The sequence below is a fragment of the Oenanthe melanoleuca genome, chromosome 28 (assembly GCF_029582105.1).
Source record: "Oenanthe melanoleuca isolate GR-GAL-2019-014 chromosome 28, OMel1.0, whole genome shotgun sequence".
Taxonomy (NCBI): domain Eukaryota; kingdom Metazoa; phylum Chordata; class Aves; order Passeriformes; family Muscicapidae; genus Oenanthe; species Oenanthe melanoleuca.
In genome coordinates, this window is record NC_079361.1 from 4,574,046 (window position 1) to 4,594,545 (window position 20,500).

The window sequence follows — 20,500 nt, forward strand, 5'->3', positions numbered from 1 at the left end:
CCCGCGGCGTCACCGCGCCGAGCCGGAAGTGCCGGAGAGCGGCGGGGCCAGAGGGTCACGACCCCCGCGGGCATCACGGAGCGTCTCCGGTACCGGTGTCTAATCCCCGGTTCTGCTGCTCCCCCCGCGCCCGGACGGCCGCGCTGGTGGCGGCCCCTTTAAGGCGTCGGGGGGCGCGTGGCTGACGAGCGTGCTCCCCGCCCAATGGCGTCGCGCGGTGGGCGGGGCCGGGCCAATAGGAGCGGGGGGGGCGGGGCTTCGGCCGCGCGTTCGCGGGCCAGGTGCGAGCGGCGGGGGGCGCGCGGCGGTCACGTGGGGCGGGCGGGGGGCGCGGGGCCGCCCCCCCCTCACGGGACCGGGACCGGGACCGGGACCCCCCCGATCCCACCGGGACAGACCCCCCATCCCACCCACACCGAGCCCCCGCCCCCGCCAGGCCCGATCCTTCCCCGGAGTCTCCGCTGTCCCGTTGCGCATCCCCCGTTCCCGGAGGGTCCCGGCGCTCCCGGGGCTGGCGGAGCGTCTCTGCCGGTAAGAGCAGGCCCGATCGCTGTCCTCTGTCGCCACTGCAGGTTGCTCCGCCGCCATGGCGTCCAGCGGGCAGGAACCCAGGAGCGGCTCCCCGGGCCGGGCGGGCACCGGCACCGAGGCGGCGGCGGCGGCGGACGCGGCTCAGCTGGACACGGCGGAGGATTTCGAGGTGCTGGAAGAGGAAGGGGAGGAGGATGAGGATGACCTGAGCGAGCTGCCCCCGCTGGAGGACGTGGGCCGGCCGCCGGCCCCGCCGCGGCAGGACGCGGAGCAGGGAGCGGGGGACGCGGCCGGGGACCCCGAGGAGTGGCTCGATGTTTTGGGTGAGAACCCCGGGCAGAAGGAGGGCGCTCGGTTCTGGGGCATCTCGAGCTTCCCCGGGGCTGCAGGAGCCAGAGAAGGGTGGGAGCAGTTGTGTTTTTCCCTCCCCACCGTGTCCCGATGCCCTCTGGTTTTTCTGTGCCCAGGGAGTGGTTTGCTCAAGAAGAAGACGCTGGTGCCCGGCCAGGGTGTGGACAGCCGTCCCCAAAAGGGCCAGGACGTGACAATCCGCCTGAAGGCCACGCTGGAGGATGGCACCGTGGTGGAAGAAGATCCTGCTCTCACCTTCACGCTGGGGGACTGTGACGTCCTGCAGGTGAACGCTGGGTGGAAGCTCACCTGGCTTTATCACTGCCCCAGGGGCCACAGGGAGCGCTGGGGTCGGTGACATCCCTTTTGTGGATCAAACTGCCCTTGCTTGTGCTCCCTCCCCACGATATTGGCCAAGTTAGAGGGAGCTTGGAGCAGTCTGGTATTGTGGAAGATGTTCCTGCTCATGGCAGGAAGTTGGAATTGTATCTTTACAGTGATCCCATGTTGTTCCCTGCAGGCTCTGGACCTGTGTGTGCAGCTCCTGGAGATGGGGGAGACAGCTTTGATTGTGTCAGATGCCAAGTATTGCTATGGAGCTCAGGGCAGGTGAGCTGGCAGCACGTCAGGAGGAGCAGGGTGGTCCTAAACAAGGCTGGGGAAGCTGGTGACAGAGCTGTCCAACCTCTCCTTCCTCACTTGCCATGAGCAGCGTGTCCTGCCTCGAGTGCCATCATTCCCTGCCCTGGGAAACTTCACTGGCTCAAATTTCAGAGCCACGGTGCTAAATCCATACAGCCCAGCACTTGAGAGGTGACAGTGGTGGCATGGCTTTGTGCAGGAGCCCTGACATCCCCCCCAATGCATCCCTGACGCTGGAGGTGGAGCTGCTGGCAGCTCGGGATGCTCCAGACCTGGAGCTGCTCAGCGGGAAGGAGAAGATCCAGCTGGCCAACCGCAAACGGGAGCGCGGCAACTTCTTCTACCAGCAGGCAGATTACGTGCTGGCCATCAACTCCTACGACATCGCCCTCAGGATCGTGGGCTCCAGCTCCAAAGGTACCTGTCCCCCACCAGGAGAGGGTCACCTGGGCTCCTGGCCCTGCTGTGACCTGGCCTGGGGTCTGTGCAGTGGATTTCAGCCCGGACGAGGAGGCCGAGCTGCTGGATGTGAAGGTGAAGTGTCTCAACAACCTGGCGGCCTCACAGCTGAAGTTGGACCATTTCAAGGCAGCTCTCAAGTCCTGTAACCAAGTGCTGGAGCACCAGCCAGGGAACATCAAGGCTCTGTTCAGAAAGGGAAAGGTGAGGAGGGGTCCCTTCTGCGTGGTGTGGCAGGGGGTGAGGGACAGCACTGCTCCATCCATGTGTCACCCTGCAGGTGTTGGCTCAGCAGGGAGAATACAGAGAGGCCATTCCCATCCTGAAGGCAGCGTTGAAGCTGGAGCCTTCAAACAAGGTAGGCTGGAGCTGTGTGCTGCCCTGAGCTGGGGGTCTCCTGGTTGTTTCTTTCTTACCTGTGTCCCTACAAACCTCAGTGTCCTCCCTGGAAGGGTGAAACACCCTGGAGCTGTCCCCAGATCTGTGAAGGGAGGCTGGGAATAGCCCCCCAGAGCCTGGGTAATGATGCAGCACGTGGAGTGTGGCTGGTTCTCTTATCTCCACGTTGACCTTTGGTCCTGGCAGTGACAGGACTCCCTGGCAGCCCATCCGTGCTCCAGCCATGCCTTGGGGATGGTCCAGGCTGCTCCAGGTTCCCCAGGTGCCTCTGGCAGTTCGTGCTGTGGTTGAGGGAAGTGGGGCAGAGCCGAGTCCCCACAAACTCGCTGAGCAGCCCCAGGAGTGAATCACTGGGTGGTGGGAGCAGCCAGACCTCAGTCCAGCACCCAGGCAGGGCGAGCTCTGGGTCAGGAATTTCCTGTCAGTTAATGATCAGCTGCAGGACTAGAGCCTCGGGAGAAATCAAAAACCAGTGCCAGGAAATGACCACAGCAGGAGCGAGACTGGGAGGAGACAGGGAGCTGTTGCCTGCACAGGGTCGTCCTGGGGGTCTTGGCTCTCCAGATGGGCTTTAATCCTTGTCTGGATCTGTTGTATCCCTTTCTTCCATGGGGATTTCATCAGACCATCAGGATTTGTGTCATAATTCAGTCCCTAAAGGTCACGGGTGGGATGTGGCACAATCAGGTGCTTGGTGGCCTCACAGCACCTTCAGGGGTGGTCTCAGCACCCTTGGGAGGGTGAGCAGGACCCCAAACCCTTCCTTTCCCAGCAAGGTCAGGGTGGAGAGGGAGCAGCACTGGAACCATTCCCCTGGCACGTCCCTGGGCAGGGCGGCTGCTCCCCAGTTCCGATGGAGCTTTTTAATTGGAGAGGGCTGGAAAATCCAAATGCCCGGCAGTGACGTGTCCAGTGAAACCACAAGTACAGCAAATTACTGCCCTCCCCAGCTGCTGCCCGGGGAAGTGGCAGTGCTGCTCCAGTCGTGGCGTGGGTGACTCAGGGGCCACGGCTACCGGTGCTGAAAACACTCCAGAAATGCTGGGCTCCACCTGCCTCCTGCCAGGCTGTCACAGACATCCCATCTCCTGAGTCTCTGGAAGTGTTCTGGGGGATGCTGGTGGTTGTCTTACACTGATGTGACAGCCCTGCTGAGCTCTGAGCAGGAGCTCAGAGGAGTTCTGTGCTCCAGAAATCCAAATTTTGGTGTTGGAGGCAGCTTTTCCCAGCATGGCACGGGCTGTGGCAGAGTTGGTGTTCTCGGGATGTGTCCCCCAGCAGAGGGCACAGCATGGCCGTGCCACCAGGGCCACCACAACGCCCTTCTGCCACCCTGCCCTGCTCAGCTCTCTGGCTCTTCCTGCTGCTTTTGGGGAGCCTGTGGGCCCCACGCAGGACTCAGAGCCTTTTCCTGCCCCAGCAGGGCAGGTGTGGGCACGCTGTGGGTCTTGCTGCAATCCCACTTCCCACCAGGCTGAGTTTTAAGCCTGCTTTCCCAGCCTGCTTCCAGACAGAAAGTGGGAGAGCTGGCACATGTCTGTCCTCAAGGCAGACACTTTCCTGTCTCGATTAAAGGATAAAATCCCTTTCCTGATGTCTGGCATCAGTGCTGAGCTCTGCTCTATGCAGCCAGGCAGGGAGTGGCTTCAGCAGCCAAAAAGGGGCACTGGACCCACAGGGTGTCCCATGCCAGCCTGGTGCAGCCCCATGGCGTTGGGACATGGGGCAGGATGAGACCTGATCACCCCCTCAGCTGTTTCTAAACCCTTCCACGACATTTCTGCACATCCTAGAGGTGGTGGGCCCTGCTGTGGGTGACACATCCCCTCCCTGGCAGGCAGGGGTGGTGCAGGGCTGATAACACCACGCTGTCCTCCCCAGACCATCCACGCTGAGCTCTCCAAGCTGGTGAAGAAGCACGCGGACCAGAGGAACGTGGAGACCGAGATGTACAGGAAGATGCTCGGGAATCCCAGCGCCGCCAGCACCTCCAGGAAGTGCAAAGACAAACTGCCCTGGGTAAGGAGGCTTCTCAGGGGTGAGAGTGGGTGTTGGGGATCCACAAGGGCTGTGTCAGTGTCCCCCATGTCCCACAGGTGGGACACAGCCCTGCTCCTGAGCGGGATGGGGACGGGCTGTGTCAGGACAGTGATCCCGCTGGTGATAACACTGATAACACTGGAAGCACTGATAACAGCCTGTGCTCCTGGCTGCGTGCAGCAGATCCCAGCCCTGCCAGCTGCAGGGTCTGGACTTTGCTCCCAGCTGCCCGTTGGGAAGCGCTGTCAGCTGGCGGCACACGCTGTCCCCACGGACGCAGCACTGCCTTTTTTGGGATGTCCTGTGCAGGAGGCAGGGCAGGCAGGGCAGGCAGGGTGGCACGTGTCCCCTGCCATGGGCACAGCCCCTCATGTGCCCTCTGCCCCGCAGTCCATCCCCTGGAAGTGGCTCTTTGGCGCGACAGCCATCGCGCTGGGCGGCGTGGCCTTGTCCGTGGTCATCGCGGCCAGGAACTGAGGCTGGCACCGGGGTGGCCCCTTGGCACAGGAGCAGCGCTGGCTCCTGCCTGTCTCTGCCCAGGGGCTGCCCCGAGGCTCTGCTGCCCCTTCCCTCGGATTCAGCTCCAGGAACACGGATGCTTTCTCTGCCAGAGGTGCCGGATCTCTGTCCCGATGTTCCCCACATCCCTCCTGGCACGGGCGGGTGCAGCTGTGGGGAGGGAGCTGCTGGCAGAGCAGGGACCCCCGGGCAGCCTCCTGGCAATCAGGGGCTCAGCCCCCAGCCCTGAGCGTGCCAGGGGCAGCGGGAGGTGCCTCACACCGGTACAGCCTGGCCGTGCCCGTGCTGGGTGTTGGGATGGGATGGGATGGGCAAGCAGGGAGAAGGAAGCTGTGGGAAGCGATGTGGATGTGCCCAGGGGCAGATGCAGCGACATTCCCTGATCCCTGGGGGGCTGCCAGGGACTCAGCCCTCCTGGAGGCACCCGCTGCCCTCCTCTGCACATCCCTGCAGCGTGCAATGTCCAAAGGAAGCCAAAGAAACCCGTGGTGGGAGGGATGGAGGAGGGGAGCACTGGAGACCCCCTGTCCAGGCTGTCTTCCTGTGGGTCCAAGCCCCTCGGGGGTCCCTCCCTGCCCTGCCGGCCCCCCCAGCGCCTGCCGCTGCCCAGCTCTGCTCATGGGGGTTGTAGCACTGTCCTTGCACCCCAAACTGACTGTGAACTTCCCAAATAAAGGACAATTCCTTCACATTCGGGTCTCTTTATTGCCACACATGGGGTCACATATGGGGTGAGGGGAATGTTCAGTGGAAAGCCTGGGACCCCAAAATCTGCCCTGGGGGAAGCCTGGAACCTTCAGGTGCTACCTGGGGATTAGGAGGTCCATGTTGGGGTGCTCATGACTGGGGAGATCGGCAGGATTGGGGGGTTCATGCCTGGGGGATTCACACCTGGGGGAGCACAGGGGGTGCCCACCACAGAGGGTCATGCCTGGGGGGTTCCAGAGGATTCATTCTTGGGGGGCTCACACCGGGGATTTCATGTCTGGGGGGTCCAGGGGGTTCCAGAGGGTTCATTCTTGGGGGGCTCACACCCAGAGATTTCATGTCTGGGGGGTCCATAGGGTTCATGCCCAGGGGCTTCATGCCCAGGGGGTTCATCCCTGGGAATTTGATGCCAAGGGGTTCCAGGGCGTTCACACCCGGAGGGTTAGATGCCCGGGCTGGGTCAGGGGGTTCGTCCCGGGGGGTTCCCCCACCCGCCGCCCCCTCCCCACACCCGCAGCGCTCCCGGGCTGCACCAGACCACCCTCCCCAGCATGCCCCGCGCCCCTATTTCCATATCCCCGCCTCCCCATCCCAACGGACCAATCCGGCACCGCGCCCGGCATCCCCCAGCCAATGGGCGCGCTCGCTGCCCACCTCCTCGCCCCAGCAACAGGCGCCCCGCGTGGGCGTGGCCGGCGGAGCGGCGCATCATGAATAATTCATAAGGGGGGGCGTGGCGGCGGCGGGCGGCCCCGGCGGCCCAGGCGCGGAGGGGGAGACGGTCCCAAGATGGCGGCGCTGCAGGCGGAGCGCGGGTACGGGCTGTCCTGCGGCCGCCTCGGCCGCGGCACCCGCGTCTCCGTCTTCCACGTCAAGCTCACGGAGAGCGCCCTGCGCGCTTTCGAGAGCTACCAGGCCTGCAAGGTACGGGGCTGGCGGGTGTGGGGCGGAGGGCACGGCCCCGCTGAGGGGGAGCGGGCGGCCGCCACGAGGCCCCCGGACGGAGCTCTGCGGGCGGCAGCGGCGGGGATGTGAGGGGAGGTGAGAGGGAAGTGAGGTGGGTGTGTGGGCTGGCGCGGGGGGACTCCCTGGTGAGGGGCTGAGGGGGTGCGGAGGCTCCCGGCCCCCCCCTCTCTCCGTGAGTGACCGGAGAACCGGGAATGGGGGGGGGGGGGAGGCGATCCCGGTGCCAGGTGCCTGAGGGACACCGGAGGACACTCGGTGCCCCTCCCGGTAACGCCCCGGTGTGTTCCGAGTCCCCGGCAGTGTTTGCGGGGTCCCCCCGCTGTGTGACCGGGGAGGGGTCGCGATCCTCCGGGAAGTGCCCGAGTGGCACCGGGAGGTGTCGGTGCTCCCCCCCATCCCCATCCCGGTAATTGCCGGCGGGGACCCCGGTGTGCCCCCCCCGCGGTGTCGGTGCGGGGGTGGGCGCTCCGTGCCCCCCCGGGAGGTGACGGGGAGCTGCCGTCAGTCCCCGTGAGTGTCTGGGGAGGGGGGCCGAGGCACGTCGGTGCCCCCCCCGTTTCCCCGGTGAACGTGACGTGGGTTTCCAAAGCCGGGGGGGGGGCGGCGGGTCCATCCCCGGTGCTGCCATCCCGGACTGGATATGGGGGGGGTCTCTCCATCGCTGTCCCCTCCTCGGAACACCCGGTTGTTCATCTCGGTGCTCCTCTCTCAGGGGAGGGGGGGGGGAGGCACGTTCCGGCTGTATTTTGAAATTTCCAGATTGTCTTTTCCGTGCCGTTTCCTTGAAATGCATCCAGAGAGCTTATTAGTCATGTAAATAGAGAATAATGGCAAAGCACGGCAGCTGGTGTTGGGATGGACCGGAGAGGGGTTCAAAACTGTCATTTTTAGTGTAATTTTATTTTTATTTTATTCTCTCTTTCCGCCTCTGATCCTGCGACGAGCATTTCTGTCTCCTCACCTTGCTGGGGGAAGCTGGGAGCCTAAACCCGTTTGTCATTAGGAGCGTCCTGCCTGCCGGCTTCTGTAGGATAAACCATATGTTGTCACAACACTATTTTTAATTTAGGGTGTTGGTTACATCACATCACTGAATTGGGCAATCTCTGTATGAGGACGAAGGTAATGACTGTACCAGGGTTTATCAACTTACATTTTAATGAGTGTTTATCAGCATTATGAGAAGTCAGGAGGAATAAGTGACTTGGGTAGACTGAGTTATTAGCTTTTTTCTCTCTGAGAAATGAAACAAATAATTCAAATAATTCTTTTCCTATATATTGGGAAAGCCTTTTATTTTGGGGGGAGGGAGAGTAGGAAGGCTACAGGCAGCTGCATTAAATATTTTGGGAAGCTATTCCGAGTCCGTGTCACACATGAATAGTGGTGTTTATTTTCTAAATGAAGTCTGGGCTCGGGATTGTTTGGTGGCCAAGGGCCACTAATGAACTTTGCTTCCTTCACCGCCACCCAAAAGAGAAATAGTCAGAGGCTCCTGGTGATTAACTGGGCAGGAAGGGATAAGGGCAGAAGAGCTGCTTGTTTGTGTAGTGAATAACGCAACAATTAGTGGGCTATTAAACACATATGCTCGTTCTGCATCGGTTCTATAAACAGTTTCCTCAGCTTGTTGAACATCTCTGCTTCCTCGGAAGTGCTGGGCCCTGGCCCTGCCAGGAGCCTCCTCCAGCACACCTTTGCAGCTTGTGTTTGTCCAGTCCAGCTCTGCTTTAATTTTGGGCTGCACTAGTTAAACGGAAAAAATTTGCTCAAGCTCCTTCTGCTCGGTTTGGTTTGAGACGCGGTGGAACTGACGGCGGCGTTGTGTAATATGGATAATGGCCTGGAATCCAATCCTGCTCTTTGTGTTACCTGGAGTCCAACATGTGCAGTCTGACCTGTTTGGGGCTCTGGGGTAGCACGTCCGTGCCATGCCTGCGACAAGGCTCTGTCCCTCTGCCAGAACAGGCAGGGAAATGTCTTCAGTTCCTTGCTTGAGTTTGTTCTTGGTCTAATAATAATGTATTGGGATTACATAATCCAAAAATGATCACCCAGCTGGGCGAGCTGCCATTTGTTTGGAGTGTCCCCGGTGCCAGAGCAGTTGCAGGCTTGGTGTGGAGCTGCATCATGTGTGGATCAGGCAGCAGGGCTGTGGAGAAACAGATATTTGTCTTGTTGGGCCTCTGCTGAGCTGTGCTCTTGTGTTTCTGCTGAGTTGTCTGTGTCCTAGGGAAGAAAATGGTCAGAGATCCATATTCTGGAATGGGTTTGGAACAGTCCCTGCTTGTGAAAGGGGTTTGAAACAGATTGAGCTTTAAGGTCTCTGCCAGCCCAAACCATTCTGTGATTCTGAGATATTGATCCCCAACTCTTGTGTTCCAGCAATCTGTTCTTGTGTCATGTACAGAGGACGTGGAGCTGCTGCTGAGGAGCTCCAGCTCACAGGGCTGCTGGCTTCTGATCCTGGGAAAGGTTTCTTCAGAAGCTCACCTGAAAGAAACAGGAGCCTTGAAAAGAGAAGTAGCACTGGCTTCACAGGGGACACAGTGAGATGTTACCCAGCTGCTCATTGTGAAACTTGCTGCCCCTGAAACTGTTTCCCCATGGTTGTGAAACTGAGAGCTCTGGCTACTGAGCTCGGAGGGCTGAGAGGTGGGAAGTGTGTCCCAAGTTGGTTTGTCCACTGATGGAATGGAGCCAGTCTGGTGTGCTCACCTAAAACAACTCTGGGCTCTCCAGGGAGTGTAATTCTAGAGCAGCCTGCAGTTTGCTGCCTTCCTTTTGGGGGTGTGTATGTGGTTAGGCATTCCCACTCCCCCCAAAAAAGCAGGGCATGGCCAAGGGCAGGTTGAATGGGGCTTGGAGCAGCTTGATTTGGTGGAAAATGTTTCTGCCCATGGCAGGGAGGTGAAGATGGATGATCTTCAAGGTCTTTCCACCCCAGACCATTCTGGGATTAGATGATTGTGTGACTTTTCCCATCACTTCTTGTGTGCCCCCAACTTTGTACAAGGGAACTTTTCTTTCATTCCTGTCCTCAGCGAGGAGCTGTTTTATCGTCCTCATCTCATCCCCTTAGTTATCATTGATCCTGTATTTTTCACACCTGATTTTTTAGCAGCATCCTGGGTAAGTCACCATCTTCCTGCCACATGGCAGAGCTGAGTGTCCCTGGGCAGTGGTGCTGTCTCCCTTGCGGTGAAGGTGCTGTTCCTGGAACCCTTACCTGGGAATTTCCCAACTTCCACATATTTCTGTAAACCTCTCTCTGTGGTTGAGAGGTGGTTGTTTGATAAAAAGCAACGTGATGTGGTTGCACACCTTTCCCTGTCACCTTATGTGGTGGCCTAACAATGGCTGAACTCTGCTCCTGGCCCTGCCTTTCCTGGTGGTTTTAGGAGGATTTAAAGGAGGTTGTAGCATCCTTCCCTGGGTGGTGGAGCTGAGCAGCACATCCTGCTCCTGTTGTCTCTCTGCCACCCTGGAGTGTTTTGAACTGAAGCCACCGGTTGATTCACTGGTGAACTTTGGCAGATGCACAAATATTTATTGGGGACTAAGCTGAGATAACCAAAGCACGTTGTCCCTGTGCTCACCCAGCTGAATTTTGGGGCTGTGGTCTGACAGATGTGGCTTCCCCAAATCATCTTCCCCATGCTGCTCTAAAATCAACCGTGAGAGAAACAATCCCTTGAAAACGAGGCTTAACCCAACCCCTTGGAGTTGCCATGTACTGAAATAACTTTCCAGCCTTGGCTTTTGGAGCATTGTGGAGATTCCTTCATCTTGCTGTGTTCAAAGCACGAAACACAAAATGAAGGCTGTGCTGTCATTACAGGGTCTTTAGGGTAATGCGTATTCATGCTGACTTGAGAATTGAAAGCTGCTTGCAGGTGTCAGGAGGAGAAGAACAATCCAGCTTCTGAATCAAAATTCATTGAATTATCTCAGAGCTTTTTGCATCATTCCTCCTTCCCCGTAACCTGTTTTTTCCTGTCCTATTAATTCACTGATGCTGTAGTCCGTCAAAATTGAGGCTCTTACGACATCGGGAACATGAGTCGGTGACATGACTGAATGAATCAGAGGAGGCTGGAGAGGAAGCTCATGGCACACGTACGGCTCATCAGCAAAAATGGGACAGGATCTGCAGAACACCCTGAACTGCTCAACTCCTGCTCAGTGTTCTTCACATTGACCTGAATGTGGCACCTCCCATTGGAAGGAAGGGGACAGAGAGGCTCTGAACATTGTGCACGAGGAATGTTTTGGCCCGTGGCAGTTTCCTTTCAATTATTTAGGGAAGCTTTTTCTCCTGACCGTGTAGCGTTTGGATCTGCTCAAATTATAGATTCATCTCTATAGTTTTCAAACGGCATTGGGAGGAATTGTCTGTAATTTACATCTAAAGTGATGTACAGTTGCTATGGGATTTGGTGGCAAATTATAAAGCCATTATGCTTTTTTTTATACTGGTGGTAGCAGACTAAAGAACTAGGTCTAATTGGTGATGTGCCAAGGGAGAATAGAAAGTTTGTGACAGAATCCTTGGGACTGATGGCGCTTTCTTTTTATCAAATGTGATCTGCTTTTTATCAGCAAAACTTATCCTACCATTAATTGGAGAGGTTGAATTTGAATTAATAATTTTTGCTTTCTGGCCATACAGGGGGAAGCAAGCTAGAAGATTAACCCTATCTGTGGTTTCTGTGGGGCTAGGTTGTTCTTTTTTTAAATTTAAGTGGGATATTTCATCAGTTGTATCGATGGCAGCTGGATGTGGTGATCATGTTCCTTAGCCAGCAAAATTAAACCCTTGCTCTTCTTCAGCATATTTTGATCTCTTATTCCACTTAAACAGCAGAAAGGAAAGCTATTTTAATATCTTTTTAACTTCTTTCTGAGGCATAGAGGCCTCTTCAGAGCAGTGTGTCTCCCAAGAACCCATCTCCTGTTGGTCAGCACAGAGTGCTCCTCCACCATCAGGGCTTTTCTGAGCCCGTGTGAAGTGCTCTGTCCTGTTCAGTTGGTTTTTGTCCTGGTGCAGCTTGGCACGGGGCTGGTGGCTGTTGAAACAGTTCCCTTGCTTGGTGCAGGCTCTGTTGGGACAGCAGCAGCGCCTTTATCGCCGCCCAAGGAGGGGAGATTTTGTCGGAGGGAGCATTTGAGGTCTCCTTGGTAAATGGACGTGTTATCTCCCGGACAATTTGCACGTTTCAGACCATTTAAACTCTGCCTGTAACTTGTAAGCAGAAACTTGTGAAGCGTCTCCAAATCCCTGGTGTTTGTGCATGTTGAAAAATGGGAAGGGACAGACTGCATGCGTCACTCCCCTGCTAATTTGTGCCAGCTAATCCATGGGAGAAGAATACATTTTGGCTGACTTAGTGGTTTTGCTGCTAATGCACATGAGAATGAGTTTGAATGGATGGAGTGGCTGCACGGGTTTAGGTAGGTTTTGAAGGGATACCCTGTGTCTGGGATCCTGTGCTGGATACCCTCAGTTGGCATCTGAGTCGTGTGATATCCTGGATTTGTTTGGATTTTGGGAAAGTGGTCGTCACTCAGCGTCATAACATCAGGAAGGCTGGCATCGAGTTACCTCTGAATAATTAAGGTTAATGCTGTTTCTGGAGGAGCCATTATCTGCAGTGAACTTAATGCTCATGACATGCTGATAACATGAGCTATGCTAATATTTCATCCAGGGTGGATACAGAGGAGAGGCATCACCAAAACTGGGCTTTGGTGTTCAACGTGCCTTAGCTTGACCTAGATGAATTATCCAGGAAAGGAGCTTGGATTTGCTGATAAGAGTTTTCTGTAGTAGCTCATGTGTTGCTTAGAAACATCCCATGTTCATAAGGCAACTTTTGCACTCCCAGGTAACCTGGTGCTGCCTTCTGAGTGGGGATTTTGGTAGGTTTGGGGGTTTTTTTTTCAAGCATTTGTATATTAAAGAGCATACTAAACCCCTCAGCAGTCAGTTTGCTGAGTGGTGTGTGTATCCCTATTGCACTGGGAGAGCAGACTTCCCAAAATCCAATCCTTTTTGAATTATAGTCTAGAAAAAACACAGCTCCGTGCACTTGGTCTCTCCTTTCTTTACATTGGACTAGTGCCTTTTTCTAATTTAAAGAAACCAGCATTTGTTTAACTCAAAAAGAGGTCAGTGCTGGTGAGCAGGGCTTGTCTGAGCTGCCCACCTCCACCCACCTGGAGTCTTCCCTGGTCTGGTCCTGTCTGATCGTGGTTAACCCTCTGCTCTCCCTCTGTGCAGGCTTTTCTGCAGGAGAGAACACTTCAGAGCAAATTTTTGTGGAAAACTGAGATAGTTTTTCCTTCTGGGATCCATTCTGTGCTGTTGGGTTTCATGGTAGACGCAGACTTTGTCCTTGAGGTTCGTGTCCACACGTGATGCAGTTCAGCAGGTACCACAAAACTTCCTGAGAACAACCAATTGCCTAAATCTCTGTAGTATTTAGATTTCATCAGCACAAACATCCTTTTGGCTACTTGGCTCTGTATTTTGAGCATATATGAGTCCAGCCATGCTTTGATAAGAGCAGCCCACGTGACAGCTGGGGCAGGTTCATATGGGATCAGTGATGGGGAGACAGGACCAGCCCCAGCCCTGGAAGTGTCCAAGCCCAGCTTGGAGCAACCTGGGATAGTGGAAGGTGTCCCTACTCATGGCATAAACTGAATTTAGCTTTTCTAACCCAAACCATTCTGTGATTCTAAATGACAGTTTAAGCTGATTGTTGTTATTTAGCAAGAGCAGACGTGTGTTACTTAAAATCCAAACAAAAACCCCAGCAGGATGGAAGAAACCCCGGCTCAATCCATATCACTGTGCCCACAGGATCCATATTTTCTACAGCTGAGGTGGAAGAACTAATTTAATCTTCCTTCTCTATTCCTCCCCACTGAGGCCCGTTCTGTGATGGGCTGCAATCAGTGTGTTGTGTGCCAGTTGTGGTTATTTGAATCATATTTCCACATTTCAGTGTCTAGACTTTATGTTTGTGTGAGTTTTGTTGTACCTTTCCAGCTCCGGCGCTGATTTCAGTTGGTTTTGGCTCCTGGTTTCTATGAGAAAATCAAACAGGCTGTGTTTCTGCCTTTCCCAGTCCCCAAAAAAATAAGGGAACAAGGAAATGGGTAGAATTTGATTTTATAAGCTCCTTTGCCACCATTTTTCTCTCTTTGGAGAAAACCTGTGTGTGTGTGTGGATGAGCTGGGTTCTGCCATTTGGTGACCAGCAGGTGAGAGCAAGGACAAAACCACTGATGGCTGCAGATAAATCTCTGCCTGCTTCTTGCACTGAGAGAAATCTGCTGTGAAAAAAGGGATGGTCATGGTACAGGCCAGCAAGACTGGGAAAAAAATGTGACCATGCAGAGATTTTTTAGTAAAAAAACAACTTTATCATCTATAGAAGGAGAGCATTTATTGAAAATTATTGAAAATTAAGCAGCTTTTTAATTGCCTTCGTGCACTGGGTTTTGTTTTTTGCCATCACTTGTGGATATTGAGGATGATGGATGTGGCTGTGTTTGTTTAGTGAATTGGAGGGTTGGTCTGTTTGTGATGCTCAGAGAAGTTGATAATGACACCAAACCTGGGTAACCTGGACCTCACTGTGACCAGGAGGTAAAACTGCCTTCAGAATTGTTCACAGTAAAGAAAACTGTGGAAACCTGAGCCAAGGTTGTTTTCTGTGCTCCTGGTGTATAATAAAGTGTATTATGGCTAAATCACTGAAAGGAAATAATATTCCCAGCTCCTTGTTAACCTGTAAATCTTGCTGCCATCAGACACGAAAGGTTTAAGCAGCTGAATAGCAAGAAAAATCAGAATTTTTCGTAGGGAATGCAGAGAATAAGAGCTGTGGTTCCACCTTGTCTCTGCACCCCTGCCTGTGTGTGCTGCCCCTGTGTTTGAGGTGACCCAGGGCCCTGCCAAAGCCGTGGCTTCCCCTCTTCCAGAGAGCTGAGCAATGTCAATTCTTCCATTCCTTTCCCATCCAGGATTCAGTGGATGCTTTTTCAGAGCCCAGCATGGGCGGAGTAGCGAGGAAGCAAATTTTTCCACCCCTGCCTGAGCTTGGGCAAGCGGAAATTGTGCCTTGGAAGCCATATAAGGCCAGCGAGGCAGCTGCGGCTGGGCTCACCTTGCCACCAGGATGCTGGGGAAGGGAGCAGCCCTGGCTCCCAGGGAGAGTTTCAGCGCCTTTGAAGTGCTCCCTGTGCGTCTGCCACTTGCCAGAGGGACGGTGTGGCCGCCCTGATTAGGTGACAGCAGCTCATTAACTCCCTGGCTTTTTGTGGGGCTCCAGCAGCCGGCCCCAAACGGAGGCGGAAATTCGTGATTCACAGCGAAACTGCTGTAAAGTGAGGGAGCTGGGAAGGTCGGAGCCTCTGTCACAGGGTGTCTTCATTTCCTTCAGCCGTGTCTGAGGCAGATCCTGCTGACTGCAGGCAGCGCTGAGCAGGACTTTGCTCTGAAAGCAGAGTTCCTGTGGCATTAAAATAGATTTTTGAAAAGCCTGGCAGCACCTGTTCCCCCCTTCCAGGGATGTTCAGCCCTCAGAGCTGCCGGAGCCCCAATCCTGACCTCTGCTTCTGCTTCTTGCAGAATTAAGAACAACTTCTACTCCCATAAATAGTCCCTTAAGAAGTGCGTAGGAGCTCTGTGACCAATTTCTTTTGAAAAGTGCTTTCAGTGACACCCGTGGCTGTGACCTTGCTCGCTGTTCCCACCCCTTGTCCTTGCAGGGCAGCTGTGTTTTGATGGGAGCCTGGTGGTCCTGGCCACAAGCTCTGCTTCCTTCTCTCAACTTTAATCAGCACTAAAAAGAGCCTTTGGTTATCTGTGTGTTTTGTGGGAAGCTGCTGCTGCTTTTCCTGCTGCAAATCCCAAATGCTTCCTGCCTCGTTGAGGTCCCTCATGCCACTGAGGTGGCTAAAAGGGACAGCATCTGAAAGCTCCTGTGTTCATGTCACAGCTCCCAATCTTTGTTTTTATTCCAGAAATTAAGTGTGGTTTTCCAGAGGAGAATGATGCAGCCAAGGGAGCGCATTGTCACAAACCAGTTCTCCCAGCCTGGAGCCTTGGAGCTGGTGGAGAGTCCCAAAACACCCAGCTCTGCTCAGGAAGCGGCTTCATGTTTAATCTTTGCAAATGTGGAAATGGGAAGAGGGAGGCAGTAATGGATAAAATTAAACATATTTAACCTTTAGGGACGTAAATGGGATATCTTGGATCTGTTTGGAACAGGCACTCGGGTTGGCATGGAACGTGGTGGTGATTAAAACCAATAGCAAACATTTTTCTGCTCATGAGTTACAGACTTTGTTCTTAAATGCATTAAAATCTAGAACACTTTGAATTTTCTTAACATGAAGGGGGAGAAGAAATAGATTTATTACCTGGAAGGTTTGATGTTATAGTTCCAGGCATGTTTCCACAACCTTCCTGCAACCATTTGGAGCTGTACCTAATGTGGGTGCTGCCTGCATTGGGCTGCAAGTCTGAGCTCTCTCATACAATTAAAGCCATTTAACTCCATCTAAAGACCTTTTACTTGTCATTAAGACTAAATTTACTGACTATGACAGCAGGAGGAAACACATTTACCCTAACTCAGATGGGCTAAGAAAGCAAAATGTTCCAGCTAACTACAGCTTGCCTGGATTGTTAAATTTAGACCAAAAATTCTGGTCAGACAATTAAGTGCCGGCTCAGTGGCCACACCACTTCTTTTGCATGTGTGAATTGGCTGAGCTGCTTCTGTCAGGCTAGAGAGATTCTCTGTCTGAATGTCTGAATTCTCTGGGGGTTTTTGGCCTCAGACCTGGGGAGTCTTTTCGTGGCACTGTGGTTGCTCTCTGTTTAGTCAGCAGCCCTGGTATGTTTTTCCTCTTCTTATCTGAAAATTTTTCGTGTTTATTTTTGGAATTCGTTGTAACCTGAACTTTCTCAGGTGTCCTTGCGGAGAGCAAAGAAACATCTGACTTATTTTTTAGGTAGATTTTTGCCAGTTGAGAAGAGTGTGTTCTTTCTTTTACTGTTTGTCGCTTTATTTTTGGAGCAGGTTTGTTACTGACCAGCCTGGCAGTGCAAATACAGAGGTAGCTGAAACAGTGCAGGTTCTGTGCTTCTTGCTGAAGTAAAGGCAGCACCTAATTTAACTTCTTCAGGCAACTGCCTTCACTTTTCTCCTGGAGAAAGCATCCCTGGAAGCTGGAGGAGGCTGTTAGCAGAGGGTATGTAATACAGGGTTCTGTCATGGTAGGAAATCTAGAGAGGTTCTCTTGCTCAGTATTTTCAGCTGGACTTTTCTTGGGCAGCTTCCCTCAGTGATAGGAGAAAAACCTGGAATATTTGAGTGCTTTATTGCTTTCTCCCCTATGGAGATGGTAGGAAATTGGGGTGACATCCCTGAATTCCAAGTGCCTGTCAGGTTGTGTTGCCACTGTCCTGGTTGGTGTTGGAGCACCTCTGTTTGCCTGGAGGCCAAAAGTGTCTGAGCATCTTGCTTTAGCTTTTGAGGTTGGTCTGGCTCGTGGGGTGTTGCTGGTTGGATTTCTCTGGGATTCCTTCAGGATCCAGAGTTTGGTTTATCACAGCGCTGTCTGTGACTGTGAGGAATATCTGCAGATCATCTTCAGCAGAACTTTCTCAGACTAGTAATTACTCTTCCCTCTGAGTGTCAATAGGATATAGCTGGGCACAAGGAAAAAAGAACTGGTCCAGGCTTGTTTTCCTGGGCTCAGCAGTGTGAGGTGAGATTTGTTCCGGGATGGTTGAACGGGTTCGTCAATCTGATCTCTCAATTGTCTTTCTATATTTTTCTCTTGCAAGAAAAGGAGTAAAGCCCTGTGGAAGATAAGGATCAGTTCTGATGTTTCAGCAGCTCGTTTAAGCCACCTTACGAGCACATAGGCAAGTGAATCAGCCCTGGTGTCTTAATATGTCCTAAAATAAATGAGACTTTCGTAAGCAAATTCGGTGGGTTTGAACTGCTGTATTTTCATTAAAAGATTGCAGTGGAGAAAACGCTCTTTAAAATTCAGCCTCGGGGTTGTGTTGTTCATTAACTGATAGTCACTCCTGTTTACCTTGTGTGATAAGTCCCACGTTAAGAATGGCCAGCAGTGCTGATGCCGTCACAGCTGCCCTTCAGAGAGAATTGCTTTTTTTTTAATGGCTGGCTTTCCTGACAGGTGGGAGTTTTTTAGGAGCTCGAATAAATGCAAACAGCCACCATGTACCTCTCCTAATCATGGAAAACCACTTGTTTGGTTGTTGGGCTGTTTTTTTTCCCCCCTGTTCTTAGCAGCTTGGTAACACTGTTGTCGGTACAAAGGTCATTTAAAAATCTGACATGTCAGCCCAGCAACATACTGCTCCTTAATGAGGCTTAAAACCAGCGTGGAGCTGCCTGGTGGAAATAAATTTGGAGCTGCAGAGTAGAGGGAGACATGTGAACAGCTTACTGGGATGGGATCACCTGGCTTTCCATGCAGCAGCCCCCCCTCCCCAGATCTCCTGGTACTTGCAGTTCTCTTGCATAAAGGGGTTTAATTTTTCCTCTTGTTATTCAAATGAGCCCAGGTGTTTGACAGCACATTTGTGTTCTCAGAAGAAAAGCAACGAAAATATCTCCTGAAATCCAGGCTTGATGTGTTTTTTTAAAATGATTCCTTCCTGTTTTTGAGGTTTTCTCTCCTCCTCACCTTGGCCTCCTGCAACACCTCTGACTTCATCCCCACCTGGCTCAAGCCCTCCTGCCCCTCCTGCTCCCCAGGATGTCACTTGCCATTGAACCCTGTTCTTGTGACGCTGCCTCTGTCCTTTGAATGTCTGAAGGCTTTTCCTCTAATCCTGTTCCCCAGCACTACTGGAATTTCAGCACCTTCAGCCTCTGAGTCTTTTCGGCTCTTTGACTGTTCTCCAGTGAAAACTAGGTCAGAAACAACCGTCAGCTTCTGATATTTCACTATTCCTGTTTTATAAGTTGTAACCCAGTGTTGCTGTGTTTAATGGCTTGCTTTAATTTTCATGTATTAAATGTCTCAGCTCGCTCTGCATGAGCAGCCTGACACAGTAAAACTGCTCCAAATAACATCTTGGCTGTAGAAGCCTTGTTACCTTGATTAGGGCTGAAAAGGTGAATTATCTTTTTTTGTTACATACAATGCTGGAGATGCCAAACTTGACAGATTTTTTTTTTCCACCAGCTCTCTCTGAAGTCTACATTTGCTGGCAGTTTTGGAGCTGTAATTAGCCAGCTTCTCTTTGTGCTTGTGTGGCTTTTTAACCTGATGGGTGAAAGAAAAATAAGTTAAAAACAATAAGAATAATTGGAAATACACAGATTGGCGAGGAGCACAGCAATGCAGGTATATTGGAAAGCATTTAAGAGATTTATTTTTAACTAAGTTGTAGCTGACTGGACCCATTCAGTGTTTTTATAAAACTATTCTTGGAATGGTGCTTGAAGTCTGAGCTGAGGTGCCTCAGTGTTCAGTGGAATTCACCTGGTGTAATTCAAGAGTATTCTTCTTTCTCTTAGGCAGACTTGGAGCCAGCCAGTGTTGGAATACTTGGGCATTCTGGCATAAATGGCATTTAAATGAATCCTTACTTTTCAGTCTGACTTAAAGGTTGTGGTTTTAAAATTCTGCCTGAGCTGTTGTCTCTGAAAAGTTTCTTCCAAGTTGTTTATGAAGCTGTTCTTAATACACTTTAATTTTCTTCTTTCATGTGTCTCCTGCTGCTCTGTGGTTGTTTTCAAGGATCCCAATCCAGGCACAGGGTGGGATTGTTGGGGTGTCTGTGCAGGGCCAGGAGCTGGACTTTGATATTCCTTGTGAGGAATCCCTTCCAGCTCAGGCTCAGTCATTCTGTGCTTTTCTAGGATTTGAGGATTCCCTGATTTGCAGCTACCAGTGTGATCCAGCTCTTGCTTTCCATCTGGGAAACATTACCTGTGTTTGACAGGTGGGGGAATTTGAACCAGGAGTAAAATACTTTATTTAAGGAAAACTTCTGGGGGGCCCAGTGGAACAAATCCCAGCCCTAAATGTGGCTCTGTAGTCACTTCCCATCACTTGTGTGGCTCAGATGGAGGAGCTTGGGTGTCTTAATCAGTTCTGGAAGCTTTATTTATCCATGGTGGGGATGAGGGGGAGTTCAGATGTGCTATCGTGACACACTTTTCTGTATTAATTTGAGAAACATTTTCTTCTGGCAGTTGGGTTTTTTTGTACAGTGCAGAAAGCAAAATACTTGTAGTAGATGCATTTGATACAGCTGGTCCTGGAAAAGTTTTTAATTGTTTTGCCCTCTGAGCCCCAAAACTGTATTGCTGCATTGCTTCAGAAAGGCTAAAATCAGGGAAAAGTGCCATCTCCAAGAGGGACAGCAGCGAGCCAAGTGATTTCCACAATGGAAATTTGTTTTTCTTGTCATTTCCACGAGGCTTTTTGGGGTTGTTGCAGAGGTGGCCACATCTCCAACACCTCAATATCAGCAAACTTCCCTCTTCTGCCAGAGGAAGCAGAGAAGGCTTCATTCAAAGTGTCTTGTTCGACAGGAATGACTCTTAAAATATTAATCTGAGAACATTTAACCCCCCTGAATTCTTGGCTTTTAAAGTGAATCCTCCAGGGAAAACCAGCACTGCTGGTCACCTTTAGCAGAGTTGGGAATTTTGGGTGATTCAGTTTCCTTCTGCCAGTTTTGTTGTTGTTGGGGTTTGTTGGTTTTTTTTCATTTGGTCCTTTCCCAATTTAACAGGATCATCTGATAACTCCAATAAAATGCTGCTGCAAAAACAAGCAGTGTTGCATGCAGGAGATGATTACCCAG

The 20,500-nt window shown here is 52.4% G+C and overlaps 2 protein-coding genes across 5 annotated transcripts in view; both read left to right on the plus strand.

Moving 5' to 3' along the window:
• The first annotated feature begins 6 nt into the window (after positions 1-6).
• FKBP8 (FKBP prolyl isomerase 8) lies at positions 7-5,630 on the plus strand. Of its 3 annotated transcripts, none has more exons than XM_056512666.1 (9): positions 7-89; positions 573-854; positions 999-1,168; positions 1,403-1,491; positions 1,724-1,941; positions 2,015-2,187; positions 2,264-2,341; positions 4,264-4,401; positions 4,813-5,630. In XM_056512666.1, exons 2-9 carry the CDS (start codon positions 587-589, stop codon positions 4,897-4,899), a joined length of 1,221 nt encoding a protein of 406 aa, XP_056368641.1. In that variant the 5' UTR covers positions 7-89; positions 573-586; the 3' UTR covers positions 4,900-5,630. The 3 variants fall into 3 exon arrangements, with proteins under 3 accessions (XP_056368641.1, XP_056368640.1, XP_056368642.1); XM_056512665.1 differs by lacking the exon at positions 7-89 and adding an exon at positions 190-217; XM_056512667.1 differs by lacking the exon at positions 7-89 and adding an exon at positions 215-281.
• Positions 5,631-6,386: 756 nt separating this feature from the next.
• ELL (elongation factor for RNA polymerase II) overlaps positions 6,387-20,500 on the plus strand; it is a 50,218-nt gene continuing 36,104 nt past the window's right edge. The window contains exon 1 of one of the 2 annotated variants that reach the window (XM_056512763.1): positions 6,387-6,573. In XM_056512763.1, coding sequence (XP_056368738.1) covers positions 6,439-6,573 — 135 coding nt within the window. In that variant the 5' untranslated portion in view covers positions 6,387-6,438. Of the gene's footprint in view, positions 6,574-7,446; positions 7,738-20,500 lie in introns of those variants that run through there. The other variant, XM_056512764.1, reaches the window with a different exon arrangement.

What these genes read in the sequence shown, in the direction of transcription:
- FKBP8 (XM_056512665.1), top strand. An exon ending in GGGACTGTGACGTCCTGCAG is followed by an intron (nt 1,169 to 1,402) that starts GTGAACGCTGGG and finishes TGTTCCCTGCAG; the next exon opens with GCTCTGGACCTGTGTGTGCA. An exon ending in TGCTATGGAGCTCAGGGCAG is followed by an intron (nt 1,492 to 1,723) that starts GTGAGCTGGCAG and finishes GGCTTTGTGCAG; the next exon opens with GAGCCCTGACATCCCCCCCA.